We start from the raw sequence: 11,060 nt of genomic DNA, 5'->3' as shown, positions 1-11,060 counted from the left end.
AGGTGTGAAATTGGATCCGTTGCGAAAATTGGAAACTGGATTGCTGTTATTTTTTTTGTTTTAGTTAGCATTTCACAGCATATATATATATATATATATATATATATATATATATATATATATTGTTTAAATCTGTATCTGATTTGCTAAGTAAATCATCTGTGCAAGTTCTGATATTGTAAGTTAATTCTGTATTAGGATAAATTGCAGTTAAATAGCAGAATATATATATATTATCCTATTGTTGAAAGAGCACAGTTTAGAATTGTATTGCTTGGATGTTAAAGGTTTTAGTCCCATTGTATTAAATAAATAAGGCTGAATTGTGAAGGTATATTTTTCTGGGTTTTGTAAGAAGGATAGCATATCTTAAGAGTTGGTTTAAACGCATATAAATTTTGTTTCATTTCCTATTATTGCGAATATACTTCAATATGTTTATGGATATTAACTAAATAAAAGAATTCAGATATTTATATTAATTGTATGGTCTAGTAGATGCATGGTTGATTAGGGTTTCAATTTTTAAGGAAAATTAATATAAGATTGTGTTTATAACCCTGCCATAAACTGATATATTATTTGGATAGCACTACTAAGATTTTCATAAATATACTGACAGCACACACCACACACTCTCATACAACACACACACACTGATACAGTTCACACTCTCATAACACACACTTTCATAAAAAAAAAACACACAAACAAGTTGTGACCCAGTAAACATGGTGTTGCGACCCAATAATGGGCTGCAACCCATGGTTTGAAGAACCCTGGCTTAGAGGAGAGAAGGGAATGAGGTGATATGATTGTAAATTTCAAGTATATTAAGGGGATTAGTAAAGCTGAGGCTGTGAGTAATTTTCATAGAAAGAAAAAAAATTCAAGAACAAGGGGTCATGATCTCAAGCTGAAAGGTAGTAGATTTAGAAGTAATTTACGGAAGCACATGCGGGGTGAGTGTGAGTTCAGAGTCAAGTGTGACCCCCAAGACAGCAGATCTATGGTGAGGTGTTGAGAATAGAGTCTCTAACTGTTAGAGAAATGTCAGGTGTCGGATGTCTCAAAGAGGGGGAGATAAAAAGCAGTTGTGTCTTGGAAATTGCAGAGAGACAGTTGGTAATCTGGTTGAGTAAAGAGGGAAAGATATCAGGAGAGGAAAGATAGATTTTGGTATCATCAGCATATAAATGGTACTGGAACCAAAAGGAGGGTATACGTTTTCCAAGGGAGGATGTATATATATATATATAAAAAAAAAAGTAAGAGACCCAACACAGAGCCTTGTGGTACTCCAACTGAGAGAGTCAAAGGATCAGAGGATATGCTGTTAAAGAATACTGAAAACAAGCGGTTTCAGAGGTATAAACCAAATCAGGAGAGGGCTGTGTCTCAGATCCCAAATGAATGTAGGATTTTTACTAGAAGAGGATGGTCAACTGAGTTGAAAGCAGCAGATAGCTCCAGAAGAATTAGTAGAGAGTAGTGTCCCTTTGCTTCAGCTGATAACAGATCATTTTTTTTTACTTTAGTAAGATTGGTTTCTGCTGAATGTTTAGGGTGGAAACCAGATTGTAGTGGATGAAAGTAAATAATTGTGTTAGGTGATTATAGACCAGTCATTCCAATAATGTGGAAGCAAAGGAAAGTAAGGACACCCGCCAATAGTTAGAATGGGTGGGTCAACTGAGGGCTTTTTTTAGGATTGGTGTGTGACACATACTTGAATGTATCAGGAAATGTGCCAGCGGTGAGAGACTGGTTAAAGAGATGAGTTAGGGCAGGGGGTAGTGAAGCAGAGAGAGAAGTCATAAAGGAATCAGGATCAATTGGACAGGTTGTGAGATGAGCCGAAGATAGGAGTATGGAGAATATTTCCTCTGTTACAGGAGGAAAGTAGCTGAGAGTTTTGTTAATAGAAGTTTACGGAATTGGCTAATCACCAACTAGCTCCCAGTAACCTATTGCTGCTACAAAGCCTACTTTGAAATGCTGTTCAACAAATAATACCAAGAGAGGAAAGGACATTTAATGTAAATTAAAAGTAAGTTAAAAATTGCATCATTAAAGTTTAACTTTGGTTTGCATATCAAAGTGTATCTATAGTTCAATGATGAAGTGAGACAAACAGGAACAGCACACACACACCAGGATTAGTGCACGAGTGACCCAAGGGCACTGCTAGGTCCTTATACAAATAGCAAATGTAAAAATTGGTCCTCAGCACTTTCAAACATTTGCTATAGTTCAATGATAGCATTCACAAAAGCACACTTTATAAAAATATAGGTATAGTGAACCTTTTAACTTCTGGACATTTATGTATCAAGTTTTACCATATAGATTTTTATTGGACAACTGGTTTAAATAACTGATTTACCTTGCTATTACTGAATACATATGCAACCAACACATACATCTCTTAGTGATAATACCACTTGTGCTTGAAATTACCAATGAAGATGACGTGCATAGACTTACACAGGCCATCCTTACAAGCTTACCGAACTGTACCAGTCACCAAAACCAACACATACGACCGCAGGTAAACAGGAAAATAACCCCACACTTTAATTCGTCATACACTTCATTAGTATAAGTATTAGTACCGCGGCGGCCATATTTCTTTCTGGCATTCTCTTCATCATACACGAAAAGTCAAATTAAATATTCAATCTATATAAACGTATTATATTTGTATTACTTAAAAAGCTAAAACAAAAGTTCCGCTACCTCTCGCCCAAAAGATAGCATAGTAGAAAATAATCACGTTACGACTACGTAGTGACGCCGTACGTAATACCATGCTGCTGCTTGGTGCAAGAGATGGGCGTCCCCAGAACTGCCAAAACACCGGTTCCGGATTGATGACGTCAGTGCAGTCCCACCTACCTCTTTTTACATAAGATTCCCGGATGCGGCTTCTCTTTTCGATCTTTCCAGAAGCCCCAGCATAGCAGAAGGCAGGGAGACGAACAACTAGTCTGTATTTTATAGGTAAGCGCAGCATTTATAACTGGGATTTTTAACAAAAAAAATGTGTTTGAGTACCGTCCCATATTCTAGAGATTCCTTCCGAAAATATAGTTTTCGAGTAGCCAAGAGTTATTAGTACATTTCGTTATCCATCCCATAATAATTTAATACGTGATCACCTCAGCTTACGTACGTTTAATAATAAAATTACCAATAGTGGTGATTTATTTAACCTTTGACAGACATTTTAGCGGTGAATGATTTACTCGAATGGGCGTCTTGTATTCTATCTGAATCTTAACCCCCGTTGCCTCTTCTGGTGGGGCTTTTTGCGTCATTGCTCTCTAGGCCAACCTGTGGTACAACTGGGTTCTCATAGCTGTGTAGTGGGGGATGGGGGGGAAACACATAACCTTCGCCTTCCAGATAAGGCTATGACCAAAACGAGCACTGCCGACAGCCAACGAATCGATTTATGTAAAATGCTATAAGAAGGTTCTTCTCATACTTTGTTTTTAGATTACACACAAATAATCTACATTTGTACATTGTATAGAATATATAGGTATCGGTTATGACAGTATCCCTTTAATTGAGGGGTGTTAGCTCAACAAATATAATGAATATGTCTTAAAAAATATGTCCTGACACAGTAAGGAGAAGGAAACGATCTTTAGTGGTCGATGTTTGCTTTTTAAAGAAGGCAAGGAGTTTACATGGCTGTAGAAAGGTTATGTACATATTTCCCTGCTGTGTGTTTGTGTATATATAAAGGGACGTTATACACTAGATTTTTCTTTGCATCAATGTTTTGTAGATGATCCATTTATATAGCACATTTGGTAGGGGTTTTTGTAACAATGTATAGTTTTTGCTTATTTTTAAATAACATTATGCTGATTTTCAGACTCTAAACCAAGCCCCAAAGTTTTAGATGTATACTGATGTATAATGACTGCTTCTGTTTGTGTAATGGGTCTTTTCATATGCTGCTATCAGTCATTTTCAATGGGTGTCCCGGGCTAATCTAATCAACAGTGTTAAATTGGGAGTTTCTAAAAATAAAAAGTATATATTAAGGTTTTATACTGTTTTTATATCGGTGTCTGCTGTATACTATTATAGTCGAAGCATATCTTAAAACTAGAAACCCTGTAATGCTATGTGTGTTGTGAGTTTTCACTCAAAATCCGCTGTGCTCTGTAGCGCTTTGGTGGTACTTAAACTGTTTATTTCTTTTGTGGAGTTGGATGCATACCATTAAAGGGTCATTTTAAAATTACATGTTTAAACAAATTAGTGCATGCAATTTTGGCTATAATGACCTTTTAAGTAAGCTAGAAGTTTTGTTGTTTGGCTGTGCACAGGGTTACACGCAAGCGAAAAGGATCAGTCGTATGCAATAGTAAATGCGGGCAGATATGTCCACCAGTGTTTGATAGACTGTGCCCTTAGAATTACCCAAGTATAGTTTTGTTTTGTTTTCCCACCCCTAACCATCATGTCATTTAGCTTCTATAAAGCAACAATAACATTATTTGCATTGTCATGCACTAATTTGTCAGAGCTTGTAATTTTATCACTAGTGACCTTGCAAATCTGTGTTTAAATCCGGGAAAGGGAGTGTAAACTGCTGGTGACTCAATCTGCAATGATGGTAACACTGCTGAGTTCTGAAATATCACTGTTTGGACATGGTCCGTTTCCACATGGTACCAACAGTTTTTGGCAGCGGCTCCTGATTGGGGAATATATATATCTATATATCTCTTTAAACAAGATACCTGGACTAAAATCAATAGTTTTGTTTAATAATGCACCTAATGATTCAAGATTTGTGCATTGTCTTTTGGCTTTGTTTCCAAGAAACTCAAGAATTCAAGTTGATGCTTTCATTGAGCTGTTTTTGTTCCTGCCCTGTTGCTAGGAGATAGTCTAGACACTGCATCATGATGCAGTTTTAACAAACTTGTGGAGTATGTGCTGTCAATTGAGATTTTTACCTCTACATAAAATGGAGCATGAGCTTACAGTGTGTGTAATCATTTTATTGCTTAATTTTTATTTGTAGGTTTGATTAATTGAGTTACAGACGTTGCTATCTACACATTGACAAAATGGTGAAAGAAACTGGTTATTACGATGTTTTGGGTGTAAAACCGACTGCCTCACCAGATGAACTCAAAAAGGCCTACAGAAAGCTTGCTCTGAAGTATCATCCAGATAAGAATCCTAATGAAGGTGAAAAGGTAGGTCTTGACTTTTATTGTGCAGACTTGCTGGGCCTATGGCTCTTATCTGCAGTCAATATTGGTTTCTATATTTAACATTCCATTAAATAAGCGTTTGGACAAAAGGGATGTCCATATATATATTTGAATCGGTAATCTTATGTCTAATTTTAAGCATGAGAATTACTGCAAATCATTTTAACATAATTTGAAAATGTAAGCCAAACGTTAATTTCCACTTAAATACAGCTATGACTCAGTTTTTAACAAATGTTGGTAGTGTTAACTCTTTAGTTTTTAGTAGTTTAGGCACAAGTGTAGTGTATATATGTCCGTATGTATTATTTTTCCCTCCTCCATAAACAAACTTAACAATCAGGGCCTATTTGCTATTTGAGCAAATTATTGTTTACAGTTTTGACTCTAAAATGCGTTATACTTTCTTTACAGTTCAAACAGATTTCACAGGCATATGAAGTGCTTTCTGATGCCAAGAAGAGAGATTTATATGATAAAGGGGGTGAGCAAGCCATTAAAGAGGGAGGCATGGGAGGAGGTGGCTTTGGCTCACCGATGGACATTTTTGACATGTTCTTTGGAGGTGGTGGACGAATGCAACGTGAGAGAAGAGGTAATGTATAGCTTTTGTTAAAATTCTTTTTCACAATTTTCAATATTTTGTTAAAGGGACAGTCTACTCCAGAATTTTTGTTTAACCAATACGGTTATATTAATGTACTTTTTACCTCTGTGATTACCTTGTATCTAAGCCTGTGCAGACTGCCCCCTTATTTTAGTTCTTTTGAAAGACTTACGTTTTAGCCAATCAGTGCTGACTCCTAGGTAACTCCACATGCATGAGCACAATGTTATCTATATGGCACACATGAACTAACACCCTCTAGTTGGGGGAAACTGTCAAAATGCATTCAGATAAGAGGTAGCCTTCAATGGCTAAGAAATTGGCATACAAGTCTACCTAATTTAGATTTCAACTAAGGATACCAAGGGAACAAAGCAAAATGGATTATGAAAGTAAATTGAAAAGTAGTTTAAAAGGACATGCCCTATCTGAATCATAAGTTTAATTTTGACTAGACTGTCCCTTTTTTAAAACAAATTATACATTTTTTTTTTTTTTTTTTACTGTATAAAAAACACTATTTACACATTAACCAAAAAAAAAATTCAAGTAGAAAACCAATTACCAAAACTGTTTGGGACTAGAAAAGGTTTTGGAGTATTTTTATCTGTAAAATAGGACAGTTTGGAGAGGGGGTGGGACCCAGTGTAAACCACAATCTTATGTCATTTAGGCCATATTTACATGTCACATGTAACCTAAAGGTAGGTACATTTTCCCCGATAGTACAGTACTGAATCAGAAAGGTCATTTTTGTTGTTTTTAAATAGGTTTGATTATTTTTTTTTTCTGAAATGCAGACACTGAAGGTTTTGCTTTACAGGCAAGGAAAACTAATTTGCTTCGTTCTCATGTTTTTTGTTGAAGAGATACCTAGTTAAGTAGCGTGCACATAGCTGAAGATCTACATGACAGGAAATAGTGCTGCCATTTAGTGCTCTTGCTAATTTATAACATTGTTATAAAACTGCTGCTATATAGTACTGTGCACAGTCCAGGGCTTACAGTCCTACTTTTCAACAAAGGATAACAAGAAATCAAAGAATTTGATAGACTATACAACTTTCCAATTTACTTCTATTATCTGAATTATGAAAGGGAAAAAAATGGGTATGTCCCTTTAACGGTCAGGGCACAAGGATACAAAAAAGAAAATGTTCAGTCCTCTGAGTCTGATATTCTATTCCTTAGGTGGTATATACTGTAGATGCAGCAGAATAATGCTGTTATAAATAATTATATGGATTAGATGGCTCAAATGATGTATAATCTTTGCTATTCTTAAATGGGTTGTATATTTCAATTTCAGACTTTTCTAAAATGAAAACAAAAATCAATCGTTCTACTAGCTATTTTTTCATTTAAATTTGTGTAGCCTTTAGTTAATTATACCACTAATTAATCTTGCAGGTAAAAATGTTGTCCACCAATTGTCAGTATCCTTGGATGATCTATATAATGGCGCAACAAGAAAGCTAGCACTACAGAAGAACACAATCTGTGACAAATGTGAAGGTAGGTGTGACATTATTCTTTGCTAATAGCAATATGATTTCAAGTTAAAGGACTAGAATAGATGCTCTTTTGGGTCTCTAAACTAAGAATAGTTTGCGGAAAAGGCGGGTTTTGCTCAACAATGAATATAGCATTCTCAGAGCTATAATTTGTAAAACGTTTGGTTGCCTACTCATAAGAAATTCTTATGTTGTGTTTTAAAGGACGTGGAGGTAAAAAGGGCAGTGTTGAATGCTGCCCAAATTGCAGAGGTACGGGTATGCAAATAAGAATCCACCAAATAGGACCAGGAATGGTTCAACAGATACAATCTGTGTGCCAAGAGTGTCAAGGACAGGGAGAACGAATCAATCCTAAAGATCGGTGTAAGAACTGCACTGGTCGGAAAATTATCAGAGAGAAGAAGATTCTTGAAGTTCATATTGACAAAGGTATGGGGGAGAATCTTGGCTTTATTGCACCAAAACCTAAATGTCATGAAATCTATTTTATGCAGAATAGTAGTCTTGGATAGTAACATTTTTATCATGGCTATGAGTGTGCTAGTAAAAACTTACATTTGCTGCTCTGTTTGCAAAGGTAGGCAGTGGATTGTGCATTCAGATCCTTTGTGAGGATCCAAATGCTGAAGTAAGCAGCTACTCGTTGTGTTTGGATTGTTTCATAGCCAGATTGATTCTAGTGCAAGATCACCACACTAAGATGTGTGGGATCTTTTACTAGAATCAATCTGGCTACGAAAAGATCAGAGCAGCTGCCTACTTCCGCATACAAATTTTGCACATCTCTTCTGGGCAGTATATTGGATGAATGTGAATGGGTTGATGTGATTTATTTTTTTAAATTCTTTAATTATACTCATATTTAAAAAGGTATGAAGGATGGCCAGAAAATCACCTTCTCTGGTGAAGGAGACCAAGAACCAGGACTGGAGCCTGGTGATATCATTATCGTATTGGATCAGAAAGATCATGCTGTTTTCACAAGGTATAAACATCCTCATGTCTACCATATTCTTCCTCATAAACCACTGGTCGAGGCAAATATTTGTTCCTTAGAGAAAGCATTACTGTTTTCCTAAACTGAAACATGTTGATTAGATTATGTGTATACATTAGTCAATTTATATGTCCTGTCCAACCAATTTTTTTTTGTTTTGGTTGGGGGGGGGGGTAGTAAAGTCAAAACAAAACTTGCATGATACAGAGCATTTCATTTTTACTCTTAACAAATTATGTACATATTCTATGCTACTGGGAGCTAGCTGGTGGATACCTCACATTCAGCTAGCTCCCAGTAGTGCATTGCTGCTTTGGAGCTGACTTGAATAACTTTGTTCAATGCATTTGCAAGGGTTAAACATTTATAGACCTGCAATAATAAAATGCTCAAACCTATTGGTATTTTTAACAAAGGCTACCAAAAAAGGTAGCAAATTTGATCATGGACATAAATTGGAAAATTGTTTAATGCATGTTCTGAATCGTTAAGGTGTGTGCTTATATGTATACATCAATAAAGCAAGCTATGAACACTCCCTCCAGGACCTTACCACCACTGTTGTATTTTGTTACACAAAACCTTTTACCTGCCACTATTTATTTGAATTTTTATGGATCTTTAACGGTTTTGTTTTCAATTGTAGGCGTGGTGAAGACTTGTTAATGCACATGGAAATTGAGCTTGTAGAGGCTTTGTGTGGATTTCACAAACCTATTGTTACATTGGATTCTAGAACTATAATCATCACATCACATGCTGGTTAGTATATATGTGCTAATGGCTTACTGTAAGATACATGTTTTGAACGTCCTGTGACCGTAGTAAAGTTATTCAATATCTGTTATAAAAATTTTGTTTTTGGATTTTTTAGGTCAGATTGTTAAACACGGGGATGTAAAGTGTGTGTTGAATGAAGGTATGCCCATCTACAAAAGACCATATGAAAAGGGTCGTCTCATAGTCGAATTTCAGGTAAGCAGATAGTTTCCTGAACTACACAGAACATGTTCAGGCACAATTTTAAATAATTGTTTGAAGAGTCCCGTTCTAGTATTCAATGGACAGACACCTAGCAATTACAAGGCCTTTCTGTTCTATTGCAGTAGAATAACATGTCAGCCAAGTCTTAAAGGGACAGTGTACACCAGTTTTCCTATAATTGCATGGTAATACACTAATATAAAAAAAGAATATGCACAGATACTGATCTAAAAATCCTATATAAAACGTTAATCATCTTATAGTAATCAGTTAAAGCCAATTAGACGGGTATGTTAGAAGGGTTATAGCCTTGGGAAGTCAGCAGGGTGAAATTTCTTAGATTTCAGAGCTAAATTACATGAAAATGGAGCAAAATAAACTGCAATATATTCATTTATGCATAACTAAACATATTTTGAAATAAAAATGTCAAGATGTTTACTGTCCCTTAACAGAATTTAAAAATATATAAAATTACTGTTTATTTTAGCGACTTTAATAGATTTGTAAATACGTTTTTGCCCCTTACTATTCATGGACTTGATGCTTATCAATGCTTTTCTTAATAATCCGTTAGGTCAACTTTCCAAGCAATGGCTTTATTTCGCCAGACAAGCTGCCTATGTTAGAGAAACTACTACCTCCAAGGAAAACCATTGAAGAGTCAGAGGATATGGAGCAAGCTGAATTAATGGACTTTGATGGATCACAACAAAGATGTGGCCATTACAATGGAGAAGTATACCATGAAGATGATGATGACCACCCAAGAGGTGGTGTTCAGTGCCAGACCTCCTAAGCCAATCAAACATCCTTTATTTTCAAATGTGACCCCCCCCCTCCCCTTAAGGCAACTTGAGGTTGTTGAAAATATGCATTTTGGGCTTTAAGCCATTGTGATATTCACTATTGTCCTTGAGGGGCCTATAAGACGTTGTTGAGCAATGCATTTTAGGTCTCCAGCACATGTTTTCAATCTTCTTTGTATTTGTAAACACCCCAGCACAAAGATTACAACTAAGGATTACATACTCTACATGTTTTAATATCCAACCCTAAATGTGTTCTGACAGAATGCGAAATAAAATCTAAATTAATGTTCAGCATTGCTTTTTCTTTCTCATGAATGTTTTGATGCTGATTGCAGATAATCTCAAACCATGCAGCCATCCGTAACATTTGCATTATGGAATTCTATTGTATTCAACAGGTTTGTGCCATTCTGATTTTTTTTTTTTTTTTTTTCAACTCAAATTGCATTCTTCTGAAACTGCAACACACTATGATCTGAATTTGCAAATATCCTAGCGTTGCCGTTTCCAAGAATAAATTCAAACCTGAAAATACCTAAGTGGCTTCTACCTTCTACATTTTGAGGTATTTAAAACCTCCGGATGCACATCTACTGCATATGCACTTTTTTTTGTCCATATATCTTAGAAATTGTTTATTTTATGTCCATAAGTTTCCCCAAAAGGGATTAGTATTATGTTCTGGCTATCTGAATCCATGATTATGTGTGATTTTAAAGGGACAGTAAATACAGCTTGTTTTATTTGTTCTGCACAGTAAAGTGTATAAACATTGGGGTTTTAAAAAAACAAACAAAACTTTGTAGTAGTTAGTCAAGGTCTTAGTGGTTAAACGGACATTTAAAACACTTTGAGATGGTATAACATGATTGATTTTTCTCATCTCTTCAATTA

The 11,060-nt window shown here is 35.6% G+C and overlaps 2 protein-coding genes across 3 annotated transcripts in view; one reads left to right on the top strand and one right to left on the bottom strand.

The window, feature by feature from the left end:
• Nucleotides 1–2,733, bottom strand: part of APTX (aprataxin) — a 145,703-nt gene extending 142,970 nt beyond the window's left edge. The window contains exon 1 of one of the 2 annotated variants that reach the window (XM_053703224.1): nucleotides 2,616–2,733. In XM_053703224.1, coding sequence (XP_053559199.1) covers nucleotides 2,616–2,654 — 39 coding nt within the window. In that variant the 5' untranslated portion in view covers nucleotides 2,655–2,733. The other variant, XM_053703225.1, reaches the window with a different exon arrangement.
• Nucleotides 2,734–2,874: 141 nt separating this feature from the next.
• On the top strand, nucleotides 2,875–10,457 carry DNAJA1 (DnaJ heat shock protein family (Hsp40) member A1). The gene is made up of 9 exons (XM_053700750.1): nucleotides 2,875–3,003; nucleotides 5,054–5,231; nucleotides 5,664–5,844; nucleotides 7,267–7,371; nucleotides 7,575–7,802; nucleotides 8,244–8,358; nucleotides 9,017–9,132; nucleotides 9,245–9,345; nucleotides 9,932–10,457. Exons 2-9 carry the CDS (start codon nucleotides 5,100–5,102, stop codon nucleotides 10,151–10,153), a joined length of 1,200 nt encoding a protein of 399 aa, XP_053556725.1. The 5' UTR covers nucleotides 2,875–3,003; nucleotides 5,054–5,099; the 3' UTR covers nucleotides 10,154–10,457.
• Nucleotides 10,458–11,060: the final 603 nt, after the last annotated feature.

The sequence above is a fragment of the Bombina bombina genome, chromosome 2 (assembly GCF_027579735.1).
Source record: "Bombina bombina isolate aBomBom1 chromosome 2, aBomBom1.pri, whole genome shotgun sequence".
NCBI classification, from domain to species: domain Eukaryota; kingdom Metazoa; phylum Chordata; class Amphibia; order Anura; family Bombinatoridae; genus Bombina; species Bombina bombina.
Note: the sequence above shows the minus strand (reverse complement) of the source record. Positions and strands in the feature narration are given on the sequence as shown.

Bases quoted from the DNA above. Each gene is read 5' to 3' on its own strand.
- DNAJA1 (XM_053700750.1), top strand. From the start codon at position 5,100: ATGGTGAAAGAAACTGGTTATTACGATGTTTTGGGTGTAAAACCGACT. The intron at 5,232-5,663 runs GTAGGTCTTGAC...CTTTCTTTACAG, and splicing joins ATCCTAATGAAGGTGAAAAG to TTCAAACAGATTTCACAGGC. The intron at 7,803-8,243 runs GTATGGGGGAGA...ATATTTAAAAAG, and splicing joins TGAAGTTCATATTGACAAAG to GTATGAAGGATGGCCAGAAA.